This window comes from Lolium perenne, chromosome 4 (assembly GCF_019359855.2).
Source record: "Lolium perenne isolate Kyuss_39 chromosome 4, Kyuss_2.0, whole genome shotgun sequence".
NCBI lineage: Eukaryota > Viridiplantae > Streptophyta > Magnoliopsida > Poales > Poaceae > Lolium > Lolium perenne.
In genome coordinates, this window is record NC_067247.2 from 396,701,558 (window position 1) to 396,727,305 (window position 25,748).

Below are 25,748 nucleotides of genomic sequence, written 5' to 3' on the forward strand. Positions count from 1 at the left end.
CGATCCTAAACAAGGCCACACAACCAACGTGACGTTGATCATCGGAACATCCTGTTTAGGACTTGCGAACGCCACCCTACGTGCCGCTGGATCCTCCCCCCCTTCGTAAGGCCTAACTATTGCAGATATTAAACTAATCCTTGCGGAGCAAGGAGCAATCGTAACGGATCAGATCTACTAGATGATGAACAAGCAGGGTGCCGCCCCCACGCCTGAGATAGGCGTGAGGGCGGCTAGACATGCGAGGGTTGCACTACGTAAGCATGTTTATACGAAGAGCTATGCTAACCCTAACACATCTATGATAACTACGTTGCCCGCCATCAAAGACGCTTCAGTACGGGCAACGCATGAACAACGTGGGGCTGGTGCTGCCTAGATCGCAAGATGCGATCTAGGCAGCATGTCGCTTATCTGATTGAAACCCTCGAGACGAAGGAGTTGGCGATGCGCCGAGATTGGTTTGTTTTTGGGGTGAACGTTGTGTTGTTGTTTATTCCATAAACCCTAGATACATATTTATAGTCCAGCGGACTTTCTAACGTGGGAATATCCCACCGTGCGCGATACAAATTCTAAACCTTGATCTAAGATATGACCTACTATAATTAAAGATACACGGGCAAACTAGCCCAAATTCTCCGTGCAAGGCCGCTTCAGAGATCTTCCACGTGTAGTCCTCTAAGCCCATCTCTCTTATGGCCCACCTCTGGATTTGTCCAAAATCTGGTGATAACAACTGTAATGGATGATGTATTTGTTACCAGTTCGGTTATGCTTTCACGACACACTGATCATGGGATCGTGAATGTGTATGCATAACGGGTGTTTCGGACAGCTAGTCCGGGGCCCCACAGAGCTGGTATCAGAGCCAGGTTGACTGTAGGAGACCTTAGTTAGCATGGACGTCAGTTAGGAAAATACTACTTTGGTAAAACTATTTACGAAACTTATTTTCCTAAGTAATCAGAAGCTTAGCTTCTATCTTTCTTACCTCTTCAAAAACTTCTCATTCTTACCTCGCTCTCTGATTTCTAAAGACTTTGGAAAATTCTTACTCTACTAGCTCATCCTCTTCCAAAAATAGATGTTGGACGATGCCCCCACTCAGACTCGGAGATTCAAATTCGAAGATGGATCAATCCTTCAGGAAGTCTCAAGTATCTCTGGCTGCAGCTATTGAAGATGGACGTCGACTTAGCAGTACGCATATAGGGATAATAAGAGCATGTCTTTGGTTGTCACCAAAGTCTGTCAAGAAGTTGACCTTGTTCCTCCTTGGACTTTCACTTTTGCAGTCGTCAAGGATCAAGTCCTCAGCTTCTTGACTAGTAATTTTTAGGTTCTTCATGAGAAACTATCATCCATGGAGCTCCTCAGCAATTACCCTTCCGAACTGAGACCAGAAGATCCTATGCATCACTCGCCCCCAACTCAACACCGACGGCTCGACATCAGGTCTACTTTCACCACCAACTGCTACAAGAATCATTGTTGAAGTCAATATCAGCAAAATGAAGACGTCGGCATCTCTGACCAACCCAAGCCTATAGGATGGATAGGACAAATTCAATTGTTTCAATTGAGCTACCCTACGTATTAGGTATCCTTGGGTACTTGAAATACCTCGTGTGGTTTTCATGATTGCTTGTGGTTTTCTAAATTTGCTGCATGAGTGCTTGTGATTGCTTGTTGTGTGTGTGTGTGCTTGTTTTAGCCTTTGGGACTGGAAAAAAACCTTTTTGTCTAGTAACCCTTTCTAGGAAACCCACCTCAGATGTTTTCCTCGCATCAGCTCAAAATTATGGTAGAAATTCTAAACAGTATGTTTGCAAAGTTAACGGGAAACTCTAACACTAACTTGAGTAACGGCTAGAGGCCACCATGTTTTCCCGAAATGCCCATCTTCAGTGCGGCATTCAACTCAAGACACCCTGCGATGCCAACAAAGAAGAAGCCAGTACCTTCAAGATCGACCGCAACTCCACGAGAATATGAAGCCGTACTAATTTTGACTAACCCTAGAGGATAATCGCGCTAACCTTGAGTTTATCTTCTTAAAACCCACCCTCTCACGCACCTTCTAACCAGCTAAGTGAGCTATAGCATCGAAGCCAAGTTACTCTACAAGGTCCATCTGGTCCTCATCAAGTAGAGCCTTTACCGACAACTCAAGACTCAAGATTTGGTGTACTTTAATGAACACCAACCCTAATGTTGAAGACTGTTTTCGACGACTGTTGTTGCTGCTTTATGTGAAGACCCACCAGGAGTTCAGCTGACTTACTAACTTAAGGAGCGCCTTACAAAGTAGTAAACACCGTGTGTGCCTCTTGAAGCTATGGACTGCACTTCGCCTTGAGATTCTTCAACTCAAGATGGGAGATCGATGACTTCTTCAAAAGCGCCCGACGGGACCCCATGGTAGTCTTCCACTAAAATTTGAAGCTAACCCTAAAACTTTTGACCCTTCGAAAGCACCGATAAGATACTCTAACTCTCCAAGGAGTGTGGACCCCTTGAAGATTGTTAGGAAGCTACAGATCTAACACCGCCATAGAGAAGTCAACCTCTTCACGAAGCTCGCCCTCGGCGGAAATCTGTCGTGTCTCTCAGAAGCTGAAGCTGTGACCTTTTCGACAACGACACGTCTACCTGAAGATGGAGACTAACTTAATTTAACTTCTAACAACTTCTCTAGTACTACGCTTAGTAATCTCGGAACGAGATTATTTTAAGGGTGGAAGGTCTGTAACACCCTAACTTTTGCAAACTTGTTTCTTTGTCCAGAGTGCAAAAATTAGGGGGAACAAAAACTTTTTGTCTAAACCTCCTACAACAATGTGTATTGCTTATTTGTGATGTTTTGTGTGTTATGCATGTTTTTCCTAAGTTGATTGCCGAACAATTTTGAGAACAAACATAATTCATGTTCCTTGGTGATCATGTCATTCAAAATATTACTATCTACTTGACAAAAGCTTTATCTTGGCTATTTCTCTTATTTCCGGTAATTTTACATTTTTTTCAAAATAATGAGCCAAGATTTAATTAGACGCAAAGGTTTTCCAAACTAAGTATTTATAAAACCTATAGGGATCTACAAGTTTGTATGATCTCACTATCTTGAAAAACTTTGTTTTATAAACTTTTACACATGGATTTCGATTTAAAAAAAAGGCTATAGAAATTAGAAGATGTTTGTGCCTCCACTAATTTTCTTTTGTTTCTTTTTGCTAGAAAATCTTGCCCCAAAGCTTTATTCCCCTATTAAGGAACTTTCTCAAACCTTACCATGACATGGTCATTATTGAGCCCTTGTTCAACAATTTCTTCTTGATTTGTTTGATAGATGTTCTATTGTCATTGTTGATAGTATGTGTTGGTTTAACCTATGTGTGGCTCTCCTTGATCTTGATGGAGTCATTTGTGGTATCTTGCTTTTTTGCCGTGCTTGTTTGATCTTGCTTGTTTGTGTAGCTGCCTAGCAATATAACTCTAACACATTTATACCCAGTGTCATGAAAACAATGTGATGCCATGATCATCTTTCCCTTACACCTTAAACTCAATTCCTTTCTTAGCTTTGATAAACATTGCTTTATTATTATTATATTATTATTTTTAAAAAATCATACTCTTCTCTAGGTTTTCTAAAACTAGTTCCAAAATAGTTTCCCAATATTATTTTCAAAAGAAAATATGGATGATCGTGAATATCATCACAAACAATAAAATAAAATGAAGTGCTGACCTAGGGTCAAGACAAGTAGCATTGTGCAGCTACTACAAAGAGGGAATATCCAGTGCTCCCACCCCTTCGTGTGCTACGGTTGCTACCATATAAAAAATGTATTTTATACGTGTCAAAAAATTATACGAAAAATTGTGAGTGCTCATGAAGTACGTCCCTACAACATTCTAAAATTTCATGTCTAAATTCGACATTAACACTGAGAACCAAAAAAGAGAAAATCAGCATGAATAGTGTCATTCTCTGATTTTGTCTTTTCTAACACTAGGTAGCACTATTCATCCTGATTTTCACTTTTTTGTTTCTCAGTATCCATATCAAATTTGGACATGAAATTTTGAGATGTTGTAGGGACAAACTTCATGAAAACTCAAAAAATTTCGTATAATTTTTTAATACGTAGAAAATATATTTTTTATACGGTAGCAACCGTAGCATACAAAGGAATGGGAGCACTAGATATGTTCTCCTACTACAAAACCGTAACCATAGCACCACTCTGAAAAATCTTCTGAAATCTGAAGCTGTTGAAAACTACTGCAGGCAGCGATCTCTGGAGATCACCTAAATGCTCCACTTTCGACCTCTCTCTTTCCCTCATTTCTCCACCAAATTTGTATCTGTAAAATTCCTTGTAATCCTGGTTGTATCCTTAACAGCTGGGAAGAAAAATAAACTCTTTCAGAGCAACCTATCGGGCTGGAGAAAAAAGAGAAATCGAAGGAATCTAGTGCAATAGTCAGGTCGACCCTGTCGCGTTCTTCTTCTTCCCTCCCTGGTCGATCCATGCACTGTGTGTGTGCTTAGCACGTTTGAGAAAAATGAGAGAGAGGAGAAGAGGCCGGTTGAGCCATGCATGCAAATGGTGCCCTTGCCGCATCCCTCCTCAACACCCCAAGCCAAAATAGTGGCAGCCGTTGCTCCTGCACACCACCCTCGCCCTAGCCTGCATGTTGCTGGCCCCGTCTTTCCGCTGGCGATCTGTCGAGCACCTGGCAGACGACAAGACGCGTCGTCAACCTTCCTCGCTTCCCACAGCACACGACCACTCCTCCGCTGTCTCTTGGTCGTCGCAGACCAGAAGACACCACGCCACCGCCTCCCTCTCCCTATCACTTCCTGCCACTCTCTCACCCACGCACGGACAGCCGCAGCCCTGCGCGACCGCACCTTGCCGCTGTCATATCATCGAGCGGCATGCAGGCGGACGCGACCTCTCCCTGCCTGCCGATTCCCTTGCATCCCCGACGCTAGCATCGCTCCAAGACGATCTCCACGACTCAGACACGCAGCGAAGCCTCGCCTCTAGCTATTGTCGTTTCACTCCTGTCCCTGGGTGCCGCCCATTCTGGCCAGTACCCGTCGAGCGGCAGCAGGGCACCGTGCCCGCACCATCTCCCCGGCCTCCCGAGCCCTTTTAGTCGCACGCCCCTTCCTCTCCAGTCCACACCCTCTCTCACCTCTTCACTGCAACCGTCCGAGGAGCAGAATACCGCGCCCAGCCGTCTCTTCCTCACCGGAGAAGAAAACGAGCCGAACCGGCCGCCGTGTGCATGTCGCCGAGCACGTCACTGCCAGCACTTCTCCGCCTTCCCTCTCTGTCCCTTCGTCCATGTCCTGGACCTAACCCATCCCCTATCCTTGCGCAGGGAAACGCTGGGAGGCCCCGCGTGACGAGCTCCGCGGCCGGCCGTTCTCGACTTCGTCCGCACCTACGCCGCGCACGCCACGGACCATGTCGACGCCTGGAGAACGTCCCTGCATGCACGCGTCGCCTTCCATGACGCCTGAGGCTCCGCCGCTCCGTGCCGTCCCTCTGGAGTCGCCCAAGCCCGACCGAAGCGCCCAGGCAGGCCTCCGCTCGACCACGCCGTTGCCGCCACGTCTCCGCCCTCCCCCTTGCACTCCCTCTCAGTCCTCTCCGTCTCGGCACCTTCTCAGTACCCTAACACGGCCCTTACCTTCTCTTCCAGGAACCCACGGGAAGTCCGCCGCCATCACGGTTCCGTCGGTCCCGACGACATGGTGCTCGCCATGGCCCCCGTGGACTTCCGCGAGCTCGCATGCAGACCACGCCGTCGGAGGAGACCGCGGCGAAGCTCCTCTGCTCCTTTGCGCCGTCGCCCTAGCCTCCCTGCCTGACCCTCGGTGAGCCCCTGCTGCGCTGCCGTTGTTTGTGCCGCGATCGCGCCGCACGTCTCTGGTCGCCATTGATGCTCGCTTCGCAAGCCGTTGGATTTTGATCCGGCGCTCGCATGCAGCCCATGGCCACGCATGGCCAGGATCTGGCGGACCCCGCCGGGCCCCGCCCCAGGCCGTTTGAACGGCGCCATCTCCCTCGCATTCCCAGCACCGTTGGCCTGACCCGCGTTGAATCCATCGCCAGTTAGGGTTTCAGCCCAATACTCTTTTCTGTTTAAATCTGAAATTGCCTCCAGTAAATGGATCAGTAGGTTTTCTAATTCCATTTATTCCTAGATGAACCAAATTGGGTGATTCAAATTTATAGATGCTCGTGAACTAAATCTGAACCACAAACAATTGCATGCATGTGCTGTTTGGTTGTATATCTGTGTAGAAAAATCATGTTCTAGAATGTTGCAGTATAAGTATTTAATTTGGTGTGAGACTAGTAATGATCCTATCTGCATGAGGTCAATTTTGATGTGTTGTAGATGTAATTTCCCATCTTTTGGAACTGGTCCCACTTGCAGAAGTTTTGTGGACTTTGTCTGGTTAACAAATTAAATTTGGTCCAGAGAGCTCTTCAGTGATTTTTAAATTGCAAACTACAATGGATTTTGTAACAAATCCAAGTGCTTCTGGTAGCTACCATGTTAGTCCAGGGAAATATTTTTTTTGAGTTATAATTAATATCTGGGAATTTTATAACCAAAACAGGGTACCTTTTAGTATAAAAATTGTGTAAATTATTTTATAAGTCAGAAAAATACCAAACCAACTTTGGTAGATCACATTTTTCAGTACCTATCTAGTGATATGTTTGTTACTGGTTGGATATGCTCTGATGACTGTATGCCTTGAAAATGGTTGGCTCTAGTTTCTGCATTGTAAAAATATTTAAAAGCTTATTTTTGAAAACTTCTAGTGCATGTGAGTTCCACATGTTAATATCTTGCAGTATATATGCTGCATGTATTTTTGTGAGCAACAGAAAGATTTAGGTCATTTATTTAGTTCCTAAGCCATTTCTGGTTTTATAAAAATCATATCTATTGTTTTGAAAACCCAAATTTAGTGAATCCGATTTCTGTAGCTTTATAAAGTCAAGCTTTACTCTCTGTGATTTTACCAAATTTTGGTGTGCATTTTTATAGAGTGGTTTGTTAATATGGTGTTGTTGCTTATTTTACCCATAGGAAAATTGTGTTGTTTTTGTTTAAAATGTTTTATACTAAATTTTGGCACCAGACCCTACTGGTGGTTTCCACAAGTTATTGGCCTCCTGAGCTTGTGTAGATTATGTTTTGATGAGAGATAAAACCCTTTTGAGCAAATAGATGTTTGCTAAGATCTTTTCTAGTGAAAATAGAAATAGTCCTTTTATAAATAAATTGACCATTCTTGCTCTGGGTGTTGTTTGTTTGAAATGTTAATAGTCCATGATTGAGTGGTTTGCTACTATTTGTGTGTGAGTGGTTGATTCCATGGTTGGGTATTGATTGCCTTCTCTTTTATTTTGCGACGTTAGAATGCGAGTACTATCGGAAAGGAAGGAGAGGATCATGGTGAGGACTTCGAAGAGGAAGGAAGAGCAGATGGTTCGTGAAGATGAAGTCCAGGGACAAATAGCCAACCAAGGCAAGCCACCTCTTGATGCACCTCTGATCCTATATATCTTATTCTTGCATTATTACAGGTTTTATAAAAGTGCATGTCTTCTATTTATTTGCCGGTGGTTAGTGCCACCCGGAGTTTTATTATTCCACCCTTAGGGTGCAGCCCTCGTCGGTACCTACTGAACACATATCTATTTGCGATATGGTGCTTATCACCATGTCATCCTTGTCGCCATTTTTCGAAGAAGAACTGGACTATAGGTTGGGAGACCTGGAAAAATGATTATGAAAAATGTTTTTTCTAAAATGAAGTTTTCGAAAACCTTGGAATGGGGTAGCCCTGCCCAAGTGTGGGTTTTTAAAAGGAAGAAATTTTATGGAAGGAAGATTTGCTGGAGGCAAGTGGAGAAAAGAAAATGTTTTCGAAAACTTTAGCGCCTAAGTACTCATCCGGACTGAAAAACAGTGCAACCACATTACCCCAAAGTGGGCACGGGGCGTAGCGTAGTAGTTTGTCTCGCCTTAGTTTGGGTCCTGCAAGTGTAGTGGCAGTCCGACCATGGACGCTTCGACCGGGGTTCTTCCCATGAGAAGGGACGCAACCCATTTGCCTTTTCAGGTACGCGGGGTACAACTTATGAGCTCCCATTGAAAGATGCCTAACTGGTTGAGTGGCATTCCGGAGGGTCGGGTGTCGGGGACTTTGCAACTCCTGGGTAAACGGCATCCCGGACTCTGGTGTTGGGAGGTACAACTCATTCGGCATGTCTTAGGCTAAGGCGAGTAGGCGAAAAACTATGATCGAGTATTTGTCGTGGCATAGCTTATTATGCAGGGATGATGCCCACACGATGAATATCCGGATCTTGTGGGGAAAGTGTACAACCTCTGCAGAGTGAAAACTATTCGAATAGCCGTGTCCGCGGTTATGGACGGTTGGAAAGGCTGCTGCTTAGCACTAAAGAGTTTTGGTTTACAAAAATGTTTTCTCAAATATTGTTTTGGGAAAGTGATGCCAGTGGGACTGGTGGAAAATGTACCTGGGAGGTACGGTGGAAAGTTGGAAAAGTTTTGATGGCCATATGAGATGGCCGGAAAAGAAATTGGGTCACCCTTACCTATTAGTCTGCAAATAAACTTGTTTTCAAAAAAAGGTTTTCAACAAAGATATAGATGTCATATTCTCGAGAGAAACCATCTCTCACTCCCTGTCGCCCTAGAATAGTTCCTGCTCCTTGCTACTGCCAAATTGCATATCCTTTACTTCTCTCTAAGGTGGTTTGCGAGTACAATTCATAATGTACTCATGGCTTTGTCCCTGGCTATTTACTTGGCCAGACTTGGTGGAATTCGACAGATGAAGAAGGAGTTGACGACGTCTATGCGAGCTAGGAACGTCTTCCCAGTCAGTTGCCTGTAGGGTTATGGCATGACTTGGCCCATGCGAAGACTTTCGTCTGAAGTATTTCCGCTGTGTGATTGTTGATCTCCTGCCATTGCGGCTCTTATGTAAGTATTGGTCATGTGACCTGTTGTAATCTTTTTATTCGGTACTGTAATGGATGATGTATTTGTTACCAGTTCGGTTATGCTTTCACGACACACTGATCATGGGATCGTGAATGTGTATGCATAACGGGTGTTTCGGACAGCTAGTCCGGGGCCCCACAGGGAGGGGCGAACATATCTATCGAAAGCAATACAATACCAACACATTCTTTCTTCTTTTTTGCCGTAATTCCGCCGATCTATTAGCAGTGCAAAGAAGCCAAAAGTAATAAGATTACATACAGGTTCATAGACCACCAGGGCCGTACCTGAGAATACGGAGGGCCTGAGCAAAACAAGAAATAGAGGCCCTCAACATGATCATTGGCAACTAAAATGATTTTATATATACTACTCACTCCATTTAAATAAACAATGCACCCTTGTTTTTCGTATTTTATCTTCGAAAAAATATTAATCTATATCTCTCTATTTAAAAATGATGTTTCAATTTTATGTAGATATACATGTATTTAGATGAGTTTAGTTTGCAGATACATGCAAGTTTTGATGAAGTTGAAACATATTTTTCAGGATGAAGTATATAAAAAAAATTGATATAAAACTGGTATCATTAGAAAGTATTTTCCAACACGATTCTAACAATGCTGCTTATGTATTATATGATCGTGATATTGTTGTCCTATTTATTTGGTCAAGGTTCACATTCAAATGTGGTAAAATAAATTAAAAGAAGTGCATCGTGTGAAAAAGCAATCTAAGAATTCAAAAGTGCTAATTGTTAGTCGAAACATGACATCATTGAGACAAAATATTAATATTCATTGGAAGACTAACTGAATTAGCTGCACTCGCGATGAAAGAGAAAGAGAAGATATGGGTAAGAGCAAGTACAATAAGGTACAGTCTTATTTTGTTTGTTTGGGTTGCTCATCAAGCTTATCGCTCGATACAATAAGGTACAGTCAGCGGGAGTGGTGTTTGGAACATGGGTGCATAGTGGGTGGTATCATAGAGTACTATCATAGATATGCTATATTTATTATAGTGGAGTATTGAAAATGGCATATATAGAAGGGGATATTGAGAATTGAGAGTGGCATAAACACAACTTCAATTTTTGTAATGGCATAAACACAACTTCAGTTTTTGTAATGGCATAAACACAACTTGTGAATTGAGGAGTGGCATAGAACCAATTAACACTTGTTTCAATAACAGCCATCAAAAGCCAATCGAACGCACGAGAATGGATCCAAAATTTACCATTTTAAGTTTCACGAGAAAATTTTAAACTTAAAATTCTTTGCCTAGAAGTTTTTGAAACAAAAATCCAAGAAATCTTATATGTCGGGTTATGCATTCTGGGGAGTTTCATCAGATTCAGCCATATTGTTTATCAATAAACCTCATTTTATGTTTTACAACCAACTTTAAACTTAAAATTCAAACTGTCGAGTAAAAAGAACAACATTCCAAAGAAATCTTATATATTTCTTCTGCATTCCGGGAAAGATTGGTCGGATTCAAAAAAAATAGTTTGGGAATAAACATTGTTTTAGTCTGGAAACGACTTATTGTAGAGTGATTTTTGGTTGGATACATTCATGTGTGTTCGATTGGCTTTGGATGGCTGATATTGAACCAAAGTCAACGCTGGGCTTTTGACCTGAACGTCACTGGAGCTGCGTCAAAAGTCCAGCCATGACTTTGTCTCAATAACAGCCATCAAAAGCCGATCGAACGCACGGAATGGATCCAACCAAAAATCACTCAACCGCTGGAATTTTGACACGAAAGTCATGAAGCTGTGTCCATACTTGCCCAACGAGGTTGCGTATGAATGTAAACCAACATATCTGAGCAAACAGGTCGAATATAAAACTATATAACTAAATGCCACGTTATTTGAGCCGATTTCAGCAAACCAACTGAGGTCTATTTTTTTAGGCTGGACAGTGGTTTCCTCGTTGTGTATTTTTCACTGTAATAAAAAAGAGGGAAAATGTTACTGGAGAGCAGCAACTAAAAGGATCATAGATCCCAAACAGCAAAATCTAGCTAAAAAGGTTATACCCATGATGATAAGCCATGATATGATTTCCTCTTTGCCTTACAAACAAGCAAGGTACAAGATCTTAACGAATTCGAGCAAATAGGTAAAGCGGAAAACAATGTCAAACAAACACATCGAGAGGAAAACAATATCAACCGATCGATTCGAACGAACTAACGAACTTATAAGGGCTGGGCGACGGCGACTGACTTCGATTGAGCTATAATGAATCGTACTTGCCCAGGCCTGAAGATAGCATGCATACCGTGAGGATCTACCATGACAGCGCGCTGCCGGTGCGGCTGGAGAAGAACGGCGCCACCGCGATCGCCGGGCCGACGCGGCTGATAGAAAGCGTGGGGAAGTTTTGGTGCGCGGCCTGGTTCACCGAGGGTGTGTCTAGAGAAGAACAGGGCGCCGAAGGAGGTGTCTAGAGAAGAACAAGGTGGGCTGGGTGCTGAGTTAAAGGCGAGCGTTCGAAATATTGGGCGCGCGTTCGAAAGTTTAGGTGCGCGAGGGAGGTGTCTGCTGAGTTAAAGGCGAGCGTTCGAAATTTCCCCGTCCTCTTCTTTTTTGGGCTAATCTATCTATACCTCTATTCTATCTACATGTTTTTTTATTTTTTTTCTATTCTATACATGAGTTTTTGAATTTGAATTTTTTCACTCTGTCAGCCTTCCGGCCAATGCTCATTTGAAGTAATTGAAGCTGTTGATTTGCAGCTTAGAGGTGCTATCTACCGCTCATCATACAAGGACTCTTCAGATCTAACGGCTGTGAATGCACGGATTCGTCACCCATCCTTCCCTTGGGTGGCGATGCTGAAAGCCTGAAACACTGAAACCCTCTAGATACTTCGGGATACCTCACGGCCCCACATTATTAAACAGGCCTTTTCCGACACGGGAAGTCAAAAGTTGGGGGCTCCATGTAGTACATATGAATACTCGCTAGCTGCATGGTCTAGAAGCAGACTAGAGTAAATCATCAATTCATCACATCAATTGGTGTATAATTTTTTTTAGGAGCTAAGACGCCGGCATGAACCATTTTATCAACTTGAATGCTTACTACATGACATAAGAAGACTATGTACTTTGGTTTTTCATTTTTCTGATTTTTTAAATTTTGTGCCCATTTGAATCTTGGTCAAATCCTAGGTTTGACCAAGATTAAACAAGTTTAAAACATGAAAATGAAAAGGTAATCATGGATCCTTCTTAGTCACTCTAAAATGAAGCTTTTGGGATGTTCTTGAAATTTCCATGTTTGAAACCCAAAACGACTTCTCTTCATGCTTGACTTCATAAGACAGAGTTTAGTGGTTAGGGGGTAGATACATGATTTGTCTAGTTTGCTTATGTCTAGACCTTGTTTATCAACTTTAATGCTTACTATATGACATAAGAAGACTATGTGCTTTGGTTTTTCATTTTTCTATTTTTTTGAATTTTATGCCCATATATTTGAATCTTTGTCAAATCCTAGGTTTGACCAGGATTTAAACAAGTTTAAAACATGAAAATGAAAAGGTAAGCCTGTATCCTTCTTAGTCACTCTAAAATGAAGCTTTTGGGAGGTTCTTGAAATTTCAATGTTTGAAACCCAAAACCACTTCTCTTCATGATTGACTTCATAAGACAGAGTTTAGGGTTAGGGGTAGATATATACATGATTTACGCGTTTGAATATGTCTAGACCTTGTTTATCAACTTGAATGCTTACTATATGACATAAGAAAACTATGTGCTTTCGTTTTCATTTTTCTGATTTTTTTATGCCCGTTTGAATCTTTTGGTCAAATCTTAGGTTTGACCAAGAATTAAACAAGTTTAAGACATGAAAATGAAAAGGGGAGCATGCATCCTTCTTAATTAGTCACTCTAAAATGAATTTTGTAAGAGGTTTTTGAAATTTCCATGTTTGAAACCCAAAACCACTTCTCTTCATGCTTGACTTCATAAGACAGAGTTTAGGGGTTAGGGGGTAGATACATGATTTGTCTAGGTTGAATATGTCTAGACCTTGTTTATCAACTTTAATGCTTGCTATATGACATAAGAAGACTATGTGCTTTGGTTTTTCATTTTTCTATTTTTTGAATTTTATACCCATATATTTGAATCTTTGTGAAATCCTAGTTTTGACCAGGATTTAAACAAGTTTAGAACATGAAAATGAAAAGGTAAGCCTGAATCATCCTTCTTAGTCACACTCTAAAATGAAGCTTTTGGGAGGTTCTTGGAATTCCAATGTTTGAAACCCAAAACCACTTCTCTTCATGATTAACTTCATAAGACAGAGTTTAGGGTTAGGGGTAGATATATACATGATTTTTCTGGTTTGAATATGTCTAGACCTTGTTTATCAACTTGAATGCTTACTATGTGACATAAGTAGACTATGTGCTTTGGTTTTCATTTTTCTATTTTTTATATTTTATACACATATATTTGAATCTTTGTGAAATCCTGGGTTTGACCAGGATTTAAACAAGTTTAGTACATGAAAATGAAAAAGGTAAGCCTGGATCCTTCTTAGTCACACTCTAAAATGAAGCTTTTGGGAGGTTCTTGAAATATCCATGTTTGAAACCCAAAACCACTTCTCATCATGATTGACTTCATAAGACAGAGTTTAGGGTTATGGGTAGATATATACATGATTTTCTGGTTTGAATATGTCTAGACCTTGTTTATCAACTTGAATGCTTACTATATGATACAAGAAGACTATATGCTTTTGTTTTTCATTTTTCTGATTTTTTTTTTGAAATTTATGCCCGTTTGAATCTTCTGGTCAAATCTTAGGTTTGACCAAGATTTAAACAAGTTTAAGACATGAAAATGAAAAGGGAAGCTTGCATCCTTCTTAGTCACTCTAAAATGAATTTTTAAGAGGTTTTTGAAATTTCCATGTTGGAAACCCAAAACCACTTCTCTTCATGCTTGACTTCATAATACAGAGTTTAGGGGTTAAGGGGGAGATACATGATTTGTCTAGTTTGAATATGTCTAGACCTTGTTTATCAACTTTAATGCTTACTATATGACATAAGAAGACTATGTGCTTTCGTTTTTCATTTTTCTATTTTTTTGTATTTTATACCCATATATTTGAATCTTTGTGAAATCCTAGGTTTGACTAGGATTTAAACAAGTTTAGAACATGAAAGTGAAAAGGTAAGCCTGGATCCTTCTTAGTCACACTCTAAAATGAAGCTTTTGGGAGGTTCTTGAAATTTCCATGTTTGAAACCCAAAACCACTTCTCTTCATAAGACAGAGTTTAGGGTTAGGGGTAGATATATACATGATTTTTCTGGTTTGAATATGTCTAGACCTTGTTTATCAACTTGAATGCTTACTATATGACATAAGAAGACTATATGCTTTTGTTTTTCATTTTTCTGATTTTTTTGAATTTTATGCCCGTTTGAATCTTTTGGTCAAATCTTAGGTTTGACCAAGATTTAAACAAGTTTAAGACAAGAAAAGGAAAAGGGAAGCCTGCATCATATCCTTCTTAGTCACTCTAAAATGAATTTTTAAGAGGTTTTTGAAATTTCCATGTTTGAAACCCAAAACCACTTCTCTTCATGCTTGACTTCATAAGACAGATTTTAGGTTAGGGGGTAGATACATGATTTGTATGGTTTGAATATGTCTAGACCTTGTTTATCAACTTGAATGCTTACTATATGACATAAGAAGACTATGTACTTTGGTTTTTCATTTTTATGATTTTTTTAATTTTACGCCCATTTGAATCTTTGTGAAATCCTAGGTTTGACTAGGATTTAAACAAGTTTAGAACATGAAATTGAAAAGGTAAGCCTGGATCCTTCTTACTCACTCTAAAATGAAGCTTTTTGGGATGTTCTTGAAATTTCCATGTTTGAAACCCAAAACGACTTCTCTGTACTACAGTTTGTACATACTCTCGGATAACTGGACCGTGCTTTGCACCTATGTTTAATGGATCATATGTGCCCGAGAAATGGCTCATATTAGAATAGTAGACTCATATTAGTGTTCTTGACATTCTGTAAAATTATCAGATTTTTCGAAGTTTGTTTTTTGGACAAAATTTTACCAATTTCTAGACAGAACAAAAAATGTCGGTCTTTTTATGCAAATACGCACATAAGTGGCTCAAATTAAAACAAAGATATACTCGTTTAGTTGTTTTTGATTTCCTATAAAAAATAGATTTTCCTGAGAAGTTCTAATTTTTGCCAGAATTTGAAAATTTTGGATTTCTTGTGTGCCCGAAACACACAAAAGTCGCTCCAAATTTGAACACAGGATTATTTTGGTCAATACGAAAGTATAAACTGAAATACGACTATTTATTGAACCGTTTTCATGTTGTATTGTTGAAAATGGCATAGAAGGGGGTATTGAGAATGGAGAGTGGCATAAACACAACTTCAGTTTTTGGAATGGCATAAACACAACTTGTGAACTGAGGAGTGGCATAGAACCAATTAATCCTAGAACCAATTAACCCCACCAAAAATGGGTGATGCATGTCTCCTTCACCAAAACAGCAATACCTGTCTGAAACAAGTACATGAACACAAGTACACCACCATAATAATAATACTAGGTGACTCAACGACCAAACATTGACTCGACTCAGACACAACTACTACATTGACACAAGTACTAATATAATAAAGTAAGAGTACTAGTTTGTTTACATTTCCACAGGCCAATTTTACGAACAAAATTTCGAAAATTAACCTTCAGAAACTCGGAAGCCAGGTGACACAGCAGTCATCAAGGATTGCAGCTAGTGGTCATCAAGGATTGCAGCTAGTGGTACACAGTGACCTGGTCAAGATCTACCTTGAGCCTGCTTGACGCTTCAGCTCGGAGTTGAGAGCCTTAACCTGTGACAGCTCGGCCTCTAGTTTGTCCGTCCTAACCGTGAGGTTCAGGATCAGTCCGGCGAGTTTGTCCATGGTCTCCACCTGGCCGAGGCTCCGCCGCTGGATCTCATTACTCGCAGTGAACGATTTCATGGCGATATCGTCGAGAATGCGAATCCGGATCTTCTCAGTGGCGAGCTCAGAATAAAGTCTCATGCACTCATCGGCGAGGGCGCTTCTGTCCGCCGTCTCGACGCAGAAATCGCCCATAACCATTTCTAAAATGGGCCCGATCTCGTAGCGGGGCTTCTATCAGATGGGGATGGAGCACAAAATCAGAAGTGTACCCAGAGAAGTACCAAGAAAGAGAAAATGGGAATCCCAATTTGCACGAATGTCTATACCTCGCTGATTTGAGAACTTGGCTCCGTGGAAGATGTTTCCGCAGGCAGGAGGGCTGCGGGAAAGCTAAGGCCGCCCGACCTGAATATACGATTGAGAGAAGGTAAGAAAAGGAGGGGATGATAAGTTGTGAAAGACATAGAAAGATGCGCAAGAACGGAGGATCGCCTGAAGGTGGCAGTCGCGGGCTGCGACGCCCTTGAAGACTCTTGCGCAGAAGGCACCTCGACAGCAAGACAGGACGGCATTGCTGGGATTCCTCAGGCTTCGCCGCAGCCGCACGAGCCCTTCGTGGCGAGACTTGCTCCCGGTCATGGTGGCGAAGTAGTATTCCAAGAGGTAAACAAAGTGGTGAACCGAGGAAGACGGCAAGAGCAAAGGTTAGTCCTTAAATTTGGCCTCCCTGTCTCCTCGGCACATCGCGAGTAGTAATACTTATCTGGTCAAAGAGCAAACTTCGAGGCAGAGACTTGGTGGGCCATTCATCTCCAACTATACTTCCTCCGATCCGAATGATACCAAATTTTTGAATGACAAATCACCCAAAACAGTATTCCAAGAGTATATGTAAGCTTTCATTTTGGAGTGACTAAGAAGGATGCATGCTTACCTTTTCATTTTCATGTTATAAACTTGTTTAAATATTGGTTAAACCTATGATTTGACCAAGATCAAATGGGCATAAAAATTCAGAAAAAAATCAAAAAAATGAAAATCAAAGCACATAGTATTATTATGTCATATAGTAAGCATTCAAGTTGATAAACAAGGTCTAAACAACAAACCAGACAAATCATGTATCTACCCCCAACCCTAAACTCTGTCTTATGAAGTCAAGCATGAAGAGAAGTGGTTTTGGGTTTCAAACATGGAAATTTCAAAAAACTCCCAAAAGCTTCTCATTTTAGAGTGACTAAGAAGGATTCATGCGCACCTTTTCATTTTCATGTTTTAAACTTGTTCAAATCTTGGTCAAACTTAGGATTTGACCAAGATTCAAATGGGCATAAAAATTGGGAGGAAGGGTATGAATTACAATTCAAAAAAAACAAGGTAACTTAAATACTTGGATGACTCATATTAGTGTTCTTGACATTCTGTAAAATTATCAGATTTTTCGAAGAAGTTTGATTTTTTGGACAAAATTTTACCAATTTCTAGACGTAAGAAAATGTTAGCCTTTTTTTGCAAATCTGCACATAAATGGCTCAAATTAAAATAGTATACTCGTTTCGGTGTTTTTGATTTCCTATAAAAAAATTAGATTTTTCTGAGAAGTTCTAATTTTCGCGAATTTGAAAATTTTGGATTTCTTGTGTGCAGAAACACCCAAAAGTCGCTCCAAATCTGAACACGGTTTATTTTGGTCAATACGAAAGTATAAACTGAAATACGACTATTTATTGAACCGTTTTCATGTTGTATTGTTGAAAATGGCATAGAAGGGGTATTGAGAATTGAGAGTGGCATAAACACAACTTCAGTTTTTGGAATGGCATAAACACAACTTGTGAATTGAGGAGTGGCATAGAACCAATTAACCCTAGAACCAATTAACCCCACCAAAAATGGATGATGCATGTCTCCTTCACCAAAACAACAATACCTGTCTGAAACAAGTACATGAACACAAGTACACCACCATAATAATAATACTAGGTGACTCAACGACTCAACATTGACTCGACTCGAGACACAACTTGATATAGTAAGCACTCAAGTTGATAAACAAAGTCTAGACATATTCAAACCAGAAAAATCATGTATCTCTACCCCTAACCCTAAACTTTGTCTTAATTATGAAGTCAAGCACGAAGAGAAGTCGTTTTGGGTTTCAAACATGGACATTTCAAAAACCCTCCCAAAAGCTTCATTGTGGTGTGACGTACTAAGAAGGATACATGCTTACATTTTAAACAACCCCCTAAAAGCTTCATTATAGAGTGACTAAGAAGGATCCGATCAGCGGGCTTACCTTTTATTTTCTTGTTTTAAACTTGTTCAAATCTCGTTCAAACCTAGGATTTGACAAAGATTCAAATGTGCATGAAAATTCAAAAAAATTATAAAAATTAAAAACCAAATTAAAGCACATAGTGTTCTTATGTCATATAGTAAGCATTAAAGTTGATAAACAAGGTCTAGACACATATTCAAACAATACAAATCATGTATCTATACCCCTAACCCCGCCTAAACTCTATCTTATGAAGTCAACAACATGAAGAGAAGTGGTTTTGGGTTTCAAACATGGAAATTTCAAAAACCTCCCAAAAGCTTCATTTTAGAGTGACTAATATATATAAGAAGGATCCATGCCTGCTTACCACCTTTTCATTTTCATATTTTAAACTTGTTTAAATCCGTGTCAAATTAAACCAAGGATTTGACCAAAAGATTCAAATGGGCATAAAATTTAAAAAAAACCAAAAAAATGAAAAACAAAAGCATATAGTCTTCTTATGTCATATACTAAGCATTCAAGTTGATAAACAAGGTTTGGACATGCATATTCAAACCTAGGCAAATCATGTATCTATCCCCTAGCCCCTAAACTATATCTTATGAAGTCAAGCATGAATAGAAGTGGTTTTGGGTTTCAAACATGAAAATTTCAAGAACATCCCAAAAACTTCATTTTAGAGTGACTAAGAAGGATACAGGCTTCCCCTTTTCATTTTCATGTTTTATACTTGTTTAAATCTTGGTCAAACCTAGGATTTGACAAAGATTCAAATGTGCATCAAAATAAAAAATCAGAAAAATTAAAAACCAAAGCACATAGTTTTCTTATGTCATATAGTTAGCATTAAAGTTGATACAAGGTCTAGATATATTCAAACAAGAAAAATCATGTATCTACCCCTAACCCTAAACTCTGTCTTATGTAGTCAAGCATGAAGAGAAGTGGTTTTGGGTTTCAAACTTGGAAATTTCAAGAACCCCCCAAAAGCTTCATTTTAGAGTGACTAAAGGATCCAGGTCGGGCTTACCTTTTATTTCATGTTTTAAAATTGTTCAAATCTTGGTCAAACCGTACCTAGGATTTGATCAAGATTCAAAAATGGGCATACAATTTCAAAAAAAATGGAAAACCAAAGCATATAGCCTTCTTATGTCATATAGTACGTAAGCACTCAAGTTCATAAACAAGGTCTAGACATATTCAAACCAGAAAAATCATGTTTCTACCCCTAGCCCTAAACTTTGTCTTATGAAGTCAAGCACGAAGAGAAGTCGTTTTGGATTTCAAACATGGAAATTTCAAAAACCTTCCCAAAAGCTTCATTTTGGAGTGACTAATTAAGAAGGATACATGCTTACCTTTTCATTTTCATGTTTTAAACTTGTTTAAATATTGGTTAAGCCTAGGATTTGACCAAGATCAAATGGGCATAAAAATTCAGAAAAAATCAAAAAAAAAAATGAAAACCAAAGCACATAGTATTATTATGTCATATAGTAAGCATTCAAGTTGATAAACAAGGTCTAAACAACAAACTAGACAAATCATGTATCTACCCCCTAACCCTAAATTAACCCTGTCTTATGAAGTCAAGCATGAAGAGAAGTGGTTTTGGGTTTCAAACATGGAAATTTCAAAAAACTCCCAAAAGCTTCTCATTTTAGAGTGACTAAGAAGGATTCAGGCTTACCTTTTCATTTTCATGTTTTAAACTTGTTCAAATCTTGGTCAAACTTAGGATTTGACCAAGATTCAAATGGGCATAAAAATTGGGAGGAAGGGTATGAATTACAATTCAAAAAAACAAGGTAACTTAAATACTTGGATGCCCCAAAGATGTGTGGAAGCCCAAAACAATGGCAAAACATGTGCGCACGCTGCATCCAATTCAAGTAGAACACATAGTAGGCATCGATAGTTTGACCTAAATTTGAAATCAAAGAGAAGGTGGTTAGAAAAAATCGAAATTGGCAAACCAAAGCATGAAATCATAAATTTGTGATGCACTATAGCTATGAAAAGTATCAAACAATGCATACCAAAATGATTTTTTAGAGGAATACTAGTTCAACTTATTTTAGTTTTATATTAGTAGCCCAAAATCGAAGTAGTAGTTGGATATTTTTGAACTTGATCTGTAGTAGTGGGCAAAACCCTAGTTTAACATATTTAATCATAGATTCGTAGGTCGATTTTTCTACTTTTTTATTATTACTATGCAGCACATGTGTGTTTGCCCGTCGAGTGAAACTCGGAGGAAGAGGGATCACTCGGAAGGAGAGAAGAAGGGAGAGAATTATGGTGTCTCCCCTTTTTCGTGTGATGATGTTGACTTTTGTGCAGGGTTTGTCAGTGAGCAGGAGCGAGCGAGCGAGCGAGCGAGTCGAGCGAGGCCGAGAATGAGAGAGATTTTTTTTTTGTGAGAGGGACAACCGAAGGATCCAGAAGGACCCACATACTTCCGATACGCATCCTGATGCGTCTTCTCTTGACAAAGAAAATGGCTGGGAGTTTGCGTACCTATTGCACGTGACTTGTGCTCACTGAAGTGTGGGACCTCACGCATGGGCACCACACGTAAGTGATGACACTGTTGATGTAAAAACTCGGTTGATTATTATACTACTACATTTATACAAAGTTTCCTATGGATTCAAGGGTACGAAAGCCAAGTTAAATCATTTACATGACATTATTTTTTCCATGAAGCCAAGTTAACTCATTTATCAATTGGTACATTTTGGAGTGAATAAGAAGGATCCAGGCTTACTTTTTCAATTTCATGTTTTAAACATGTTTAAATCTTGGTCAAACCTATGACTTGACCAAGATTCAAATGGGCATAAAAATTCAAAAAAAATAAAAAAAACAAAAAACAAAAGCACGCCGTCTTCCTATGTCATATAGTAAGCATTCAAGGTGATAAACAAGGTCTGGCATATTCAAACCACAAAAATCATGTATCTACCCCTAACCCTAAACAAGGATCCAGGCTTACCCTTTTCATTTTCATGTTTTAAACTTGTTCAAATCTTGGTCAAACTTAGGATTTGACGACGATTCAAATGGGCGTAAAAATACTTAGAAAAATCATGTACATATCTACCCCAAACCCTAAACTCTATCTTACGAAGCCAAGCATGAAGAGAAGTGGTTTTGGGTTTCAAACATGGAAATTTCAAAAACCTCCCAAAAGCTTCATTTTAGAGTGACTAAGAAGGATCCATGCTTACCTTTTATTTTCATGTTTTAAACATGTTCAAATCTTGGTCAAACCGTACGTACCTAGGATTTGACCAAGATTCAAATGGGCATAAAAATTCAAAAAAAAAAATGAAAAACCAAAGCACATAGCCTAGCTTCTTATATATGCCATATAGTAAGCACTCAAGTTGATAAACAAAGTCTAGACATATTCAAACCAGGAAAATCATGTATCTACCCCTAACCCTAAACTTTGTCTTAATTATGAAGTCAAGCACGAAGAGAAGTCGTTTTGGGTTTCAAACATGGACATTTCAAAAACCCTCCCAAAAGCTTCATTGTGGTGTGACGTACTAAGAAGGATACATGCTTACATTTTCAACAACCCCCCTAAAAGCTTCATTATAGAGTGACTAAGAAGGATCCAGAATGGAGGGCTTACATTATATTTTCATGTTATAAACTTTTTCAAATCTCGGTCAAACCTAGGATTTGACCAAGATTCAAAATGTGCATCAAAATTCAAAAAAAATATAAAAATTAAAAACCAAATTAAAGCACATAGTGTTCTTATGTCATATAGTAAGCATTAAAGTTGATAAACAAGGTCTAGACACATATTCAAACAAGACAAATCATGTATCTATACCCCTAACCCCTAAACTCTATCTTATGAAGTCAACAACATGAAGAGAAGTGGTTTTGGGTTTCAAACATGGAAATTTCAAAAACCTCCCAAAAGCTTCATTTTAGAGTGACTAATATATATAAGAAGGATCCATGCCTGCTTACCACCTTTTCATTTTCATATTTTAAACTTGTTTAAATCCGTGTCAAATTAAACCAAGGATTTGACCAAAAGATTCAAATGGGCATAAAATTTAAAAAAAAATCAGAAAAATGAAAAACAAAAGCATATAGTCTTCTTATGTCATATACTAAGCATTCAAGTTGATAATTAAACAAGGTTTGGACATGCATATTCAAACCTAGGCAAATCATGTATCTATCCCCTAGCCCCTAAACTATATCTTATGAAGTCAAGCATGAAGAGAAGTGGTTTTGGGTTTCAAACATGAAAATTTCAAGAACATCCCAAAAACTTCATTTTAGAGTGACTAAGAAGGATACAGGCTTCCCCTTTTCATTTTCATGTTTTATACTTGTTTAAATCTTGGTCAAACCTAGGATTTGACAAAGATTCAAATGTGCATCAAAATAAAAAATCAGAAAAATTAAAAACCAAAGCACATAGTTTTCTTATGTCATATAGTTAGCATTAAAGTTGATATAAACAAGGTCTAGATATATTCAAACAAGAAAAATCATGTATCTACCCCTAACCCTAAACTCTGTCTTATGTAGTCAAGCATGAAGAGAAGTGGTTTTGGGTTTCAAACTTGGAAATTTCAAGAACCCCCAAAAGCTTCATTTTAGAGTGACTAAAGGATCCAGGTCGGGCTTACCTTTTATTTTCATGTTTTAAAATTGTTCAAATCTTGGTCAAACCGTACCTAGGATTTGATCAAGATTCAAAAATGGGCATACAATTTCAAAAAAAATGAAAAACCAAAGCATATAGCCTTCTTATGTCATATAGTACGTAAGCACTCAAGTTCATAAACAAGGTCTAGACATATTCAAACCAGAAAAATCATGTTTCTACCCCTAGCCCCAAACTTTGTCTTATGAAGTCAAGCACGAAGAGAAGTCGTTTTGGATTTCAAACATGGAAATTTCAAAAACCTTCCCAAAAGCTTCATTTTGGAGTGACTAATTAAGAAGGATACATGCTTACCTTTTCATTTTCATGTTTTAAACTTGTTTAAATATTGCTTAAGCCTAGGATTTGACCAAGATCAAATGGGCATAAAAATTCAGAAAAAATCAAAAAAAAAAGAAAACCAAAGCACATAGTATTATTATGTCATATAGTAAGCATTTAAGTTGATAAACAAGGTCTAAACAACAAACTAGACAAATCATGTATCTACCCCCTAACCCTAAATTAACCCTGTCTTATGAAGTCAAGCATGAAGAGAAGTGGTTTTGGGTTTCAAACATGGAAATTTCAAAAAACTCCCAAAAGCTTCTCATTTTAGAGTGACTAAGAAGGATTCAGGCTTACCTTTTCATTTTCATGTTTTAAACTTGTTCAAATCTTGGTCAAACTTAGGATTTGACCAAGATTCAAATGGGCATAAAAATTGGGAGGAAGGGTATGAATTACAATTCAAAAAAACAAGGTAACTTAAATACTTGGATGCCCCAAAGATGTGTGGAAGCCCAAAACAATGGCAAAACATGTGCGCACGCTGCATCCAATTCAAGTAGAACACATAGTAGGCATCGATAGTTTGACCTAAATTTGAAATCAAAGAGAAGGTGGTTAGAAAAAATCGAAATTGGCAAAGCAAAGCATGAAATCATAAATTTGTGATGCACTATAGCTATGAAAAGTATCAAACAATGCATACCAAAATGATTTTTTAGAGGAATACTAGTTCAACTTATTTTAGTTTTATATTAGTAGCCCAAAATCGAAGTAGTAGTTGGATATTTTTGAACTTGATCTGTAGTAGTGGGCAAATCCCTAGTTTAACATATTTAATCATAGATTCGTAGGTCGATTTTTCTACTTTTTTATTATTACTATGCAGCACATGTGTGTTTGCCCGTCGAGTGAAACTCGGAGGAAGAGGGATCACTCGGAAGGAGAGAAGAAGGGAGAGAATTATGGTGTCTCCCCTTTTTCGTGTGATAATGTTGACTTTTGTGCAGGGTTTATCAGTGAGCAGGAGCGAGCGAGCGAGCGAGTCGAGCGAGGCCGAGAATGAGAGAGATTTTTTTTTTGTGAGAGGGACAACCGAAGGATCCAGAAGGACCCACATACTTCCGATACGCATCCTGATGCGTCTTCTCTTGACAAAGAACCTGGCTGGGAGTCTCCGTACCGAGTGCACGTGACTTGTGCTCACTGAAGTGTGGGACCTCACGCATGGGCACCACACGTAAGTGACAGACCTGTTGATGTAAAAACTCGATTGATTATTATACTACTACATTTATACAAAGTTTCCTATGGATTCAAGGGTACGAAAGCCAAGTTAAATCATTTACATGACATTATTTTTACCATGAAGCCAAGTTAACTCATTTATCAATTGGTACATTTTGGAGTGACTAAGAAGGATCCAGGGTTACTTTTTCATTTTCATGTTTTAAACATGTTTAAATCTTGGTCAAACCTATGACTTGACCAAGATTCAAATGGGCATAAAAATTCAAAAAAAAACAAAAAAAAAGCACGCCGTCTTCCTATGTCATATAGTAAGCATTCAAGGTGATAAACAAGGTCTGGCATATTCAAACCACAAAAATCATGTATCTACCCCCTAACCCTAAACAAGGATCCAGGCTTACCCTTTTCATTTTCATGTTTTAAACTTGTTCAAATCTTGGTCAAACTTAGGATTTGACGACGATTCAAATGGGCGTAAAAATACTTAGAAAAATCATGTATGTATCTACCCCAAACCCTAAACTCTATCTTACGAAGCCAAGCATGAAGAGAAGTGGTTTTGGGTTTCAAACATGGAAATTTCAAAAACCTCCCAAAAGCTTCATTTTAGAGTGACTAAGAAGGATCCATGCTTACCTTTTATTTTCATGTTTTAAACATGTTCAAATCTTGGTCAAACCGTACGTACCTAGGATTTGACCAAGATTCAAATGGGCATAAAAATTCAAAAAAAAAATGAGAAACCAAAGCACATAGCCTAGCTTCTTATATATGCCATATAGTAAGCACACAAGTTGATAAACAAAGTCTAGACATATTCAAACCAGGAAAATCATGTATCTACCCCTAACCCTAAACTTTGTCTTAATTATGAAGTCAAGCACGAAGAGAAGTCGTTTTGGGTTTCAAACATGGACATTTCAAAAACCCTCCCAAAAGCTTCATTGTGGTGTGACGTACTAAGAAGGATACATGCTTACATTTTCAACAACCCCCCTAAAAGCTTCATTATAGAGTGACTAAGAAGGATCCATCAAGGCGGGCTTACCTTTTATTTTCTTGTTTTAAACTTGTTCAAATCTCGGTCAAACCTAGGATTTGACCAAGATTCAAAATGTGCATCAAAATTCAAAAAAAATTATAAAAATTAAAAACCAAAT

The 25,748-nt window shown here is 39.1% G+C and overlaps 1 protein-coding gene across 4 annotated transcripts; it reads left to right on the forward strand.

The window, feature by feature from the left end:
• Positions 1–4,200: 4,200 nt before the first annotated feature.
• LOC127297617 (uncharacterized) lies at positions 4,201–12,227 on the forward strand. Of its 4 annotated transcripts, none has more exons than XR_011744211.1 (5): positions 4,218–5,321; positions 5,404–5,637; positions 5,728–5,902; positions 7,467–7,576; positions 8,893–9,279. XR_011744211.1 is itself a non-coding variant. In XM_051327931.2 (5 exons), exons 1-5 carry the CDS (start codon positions 5,308–5,310, stop codon positions 8,913–8,915), a joined length of 552 nt encoding a protein of 183 aa, XP_051183891.1. In that variant the 5' UTR covers positions 4,218–5,307; the 3' UTR covers positions 8,916–9,279. The 4 variants fall into 4 exon arrangements, 2 of the variants coding, with proteins under 2 accessions (XP_051183890.1, XP_051183891.1); XM_051327931.2 differs by having other exon boundaries at positions 4,218–5,317; XM_051327930.2 differs by lacking the exon at positions 8,893–9,279 and adding an exon at positions 11,842–12,227 and having other exon boundaries at positions 4,201–5,317; positions 5,404–5,902.
• The last annotated feature ends 13,521 nt before the right edge of the window (positions 12,228–25,748 follow it).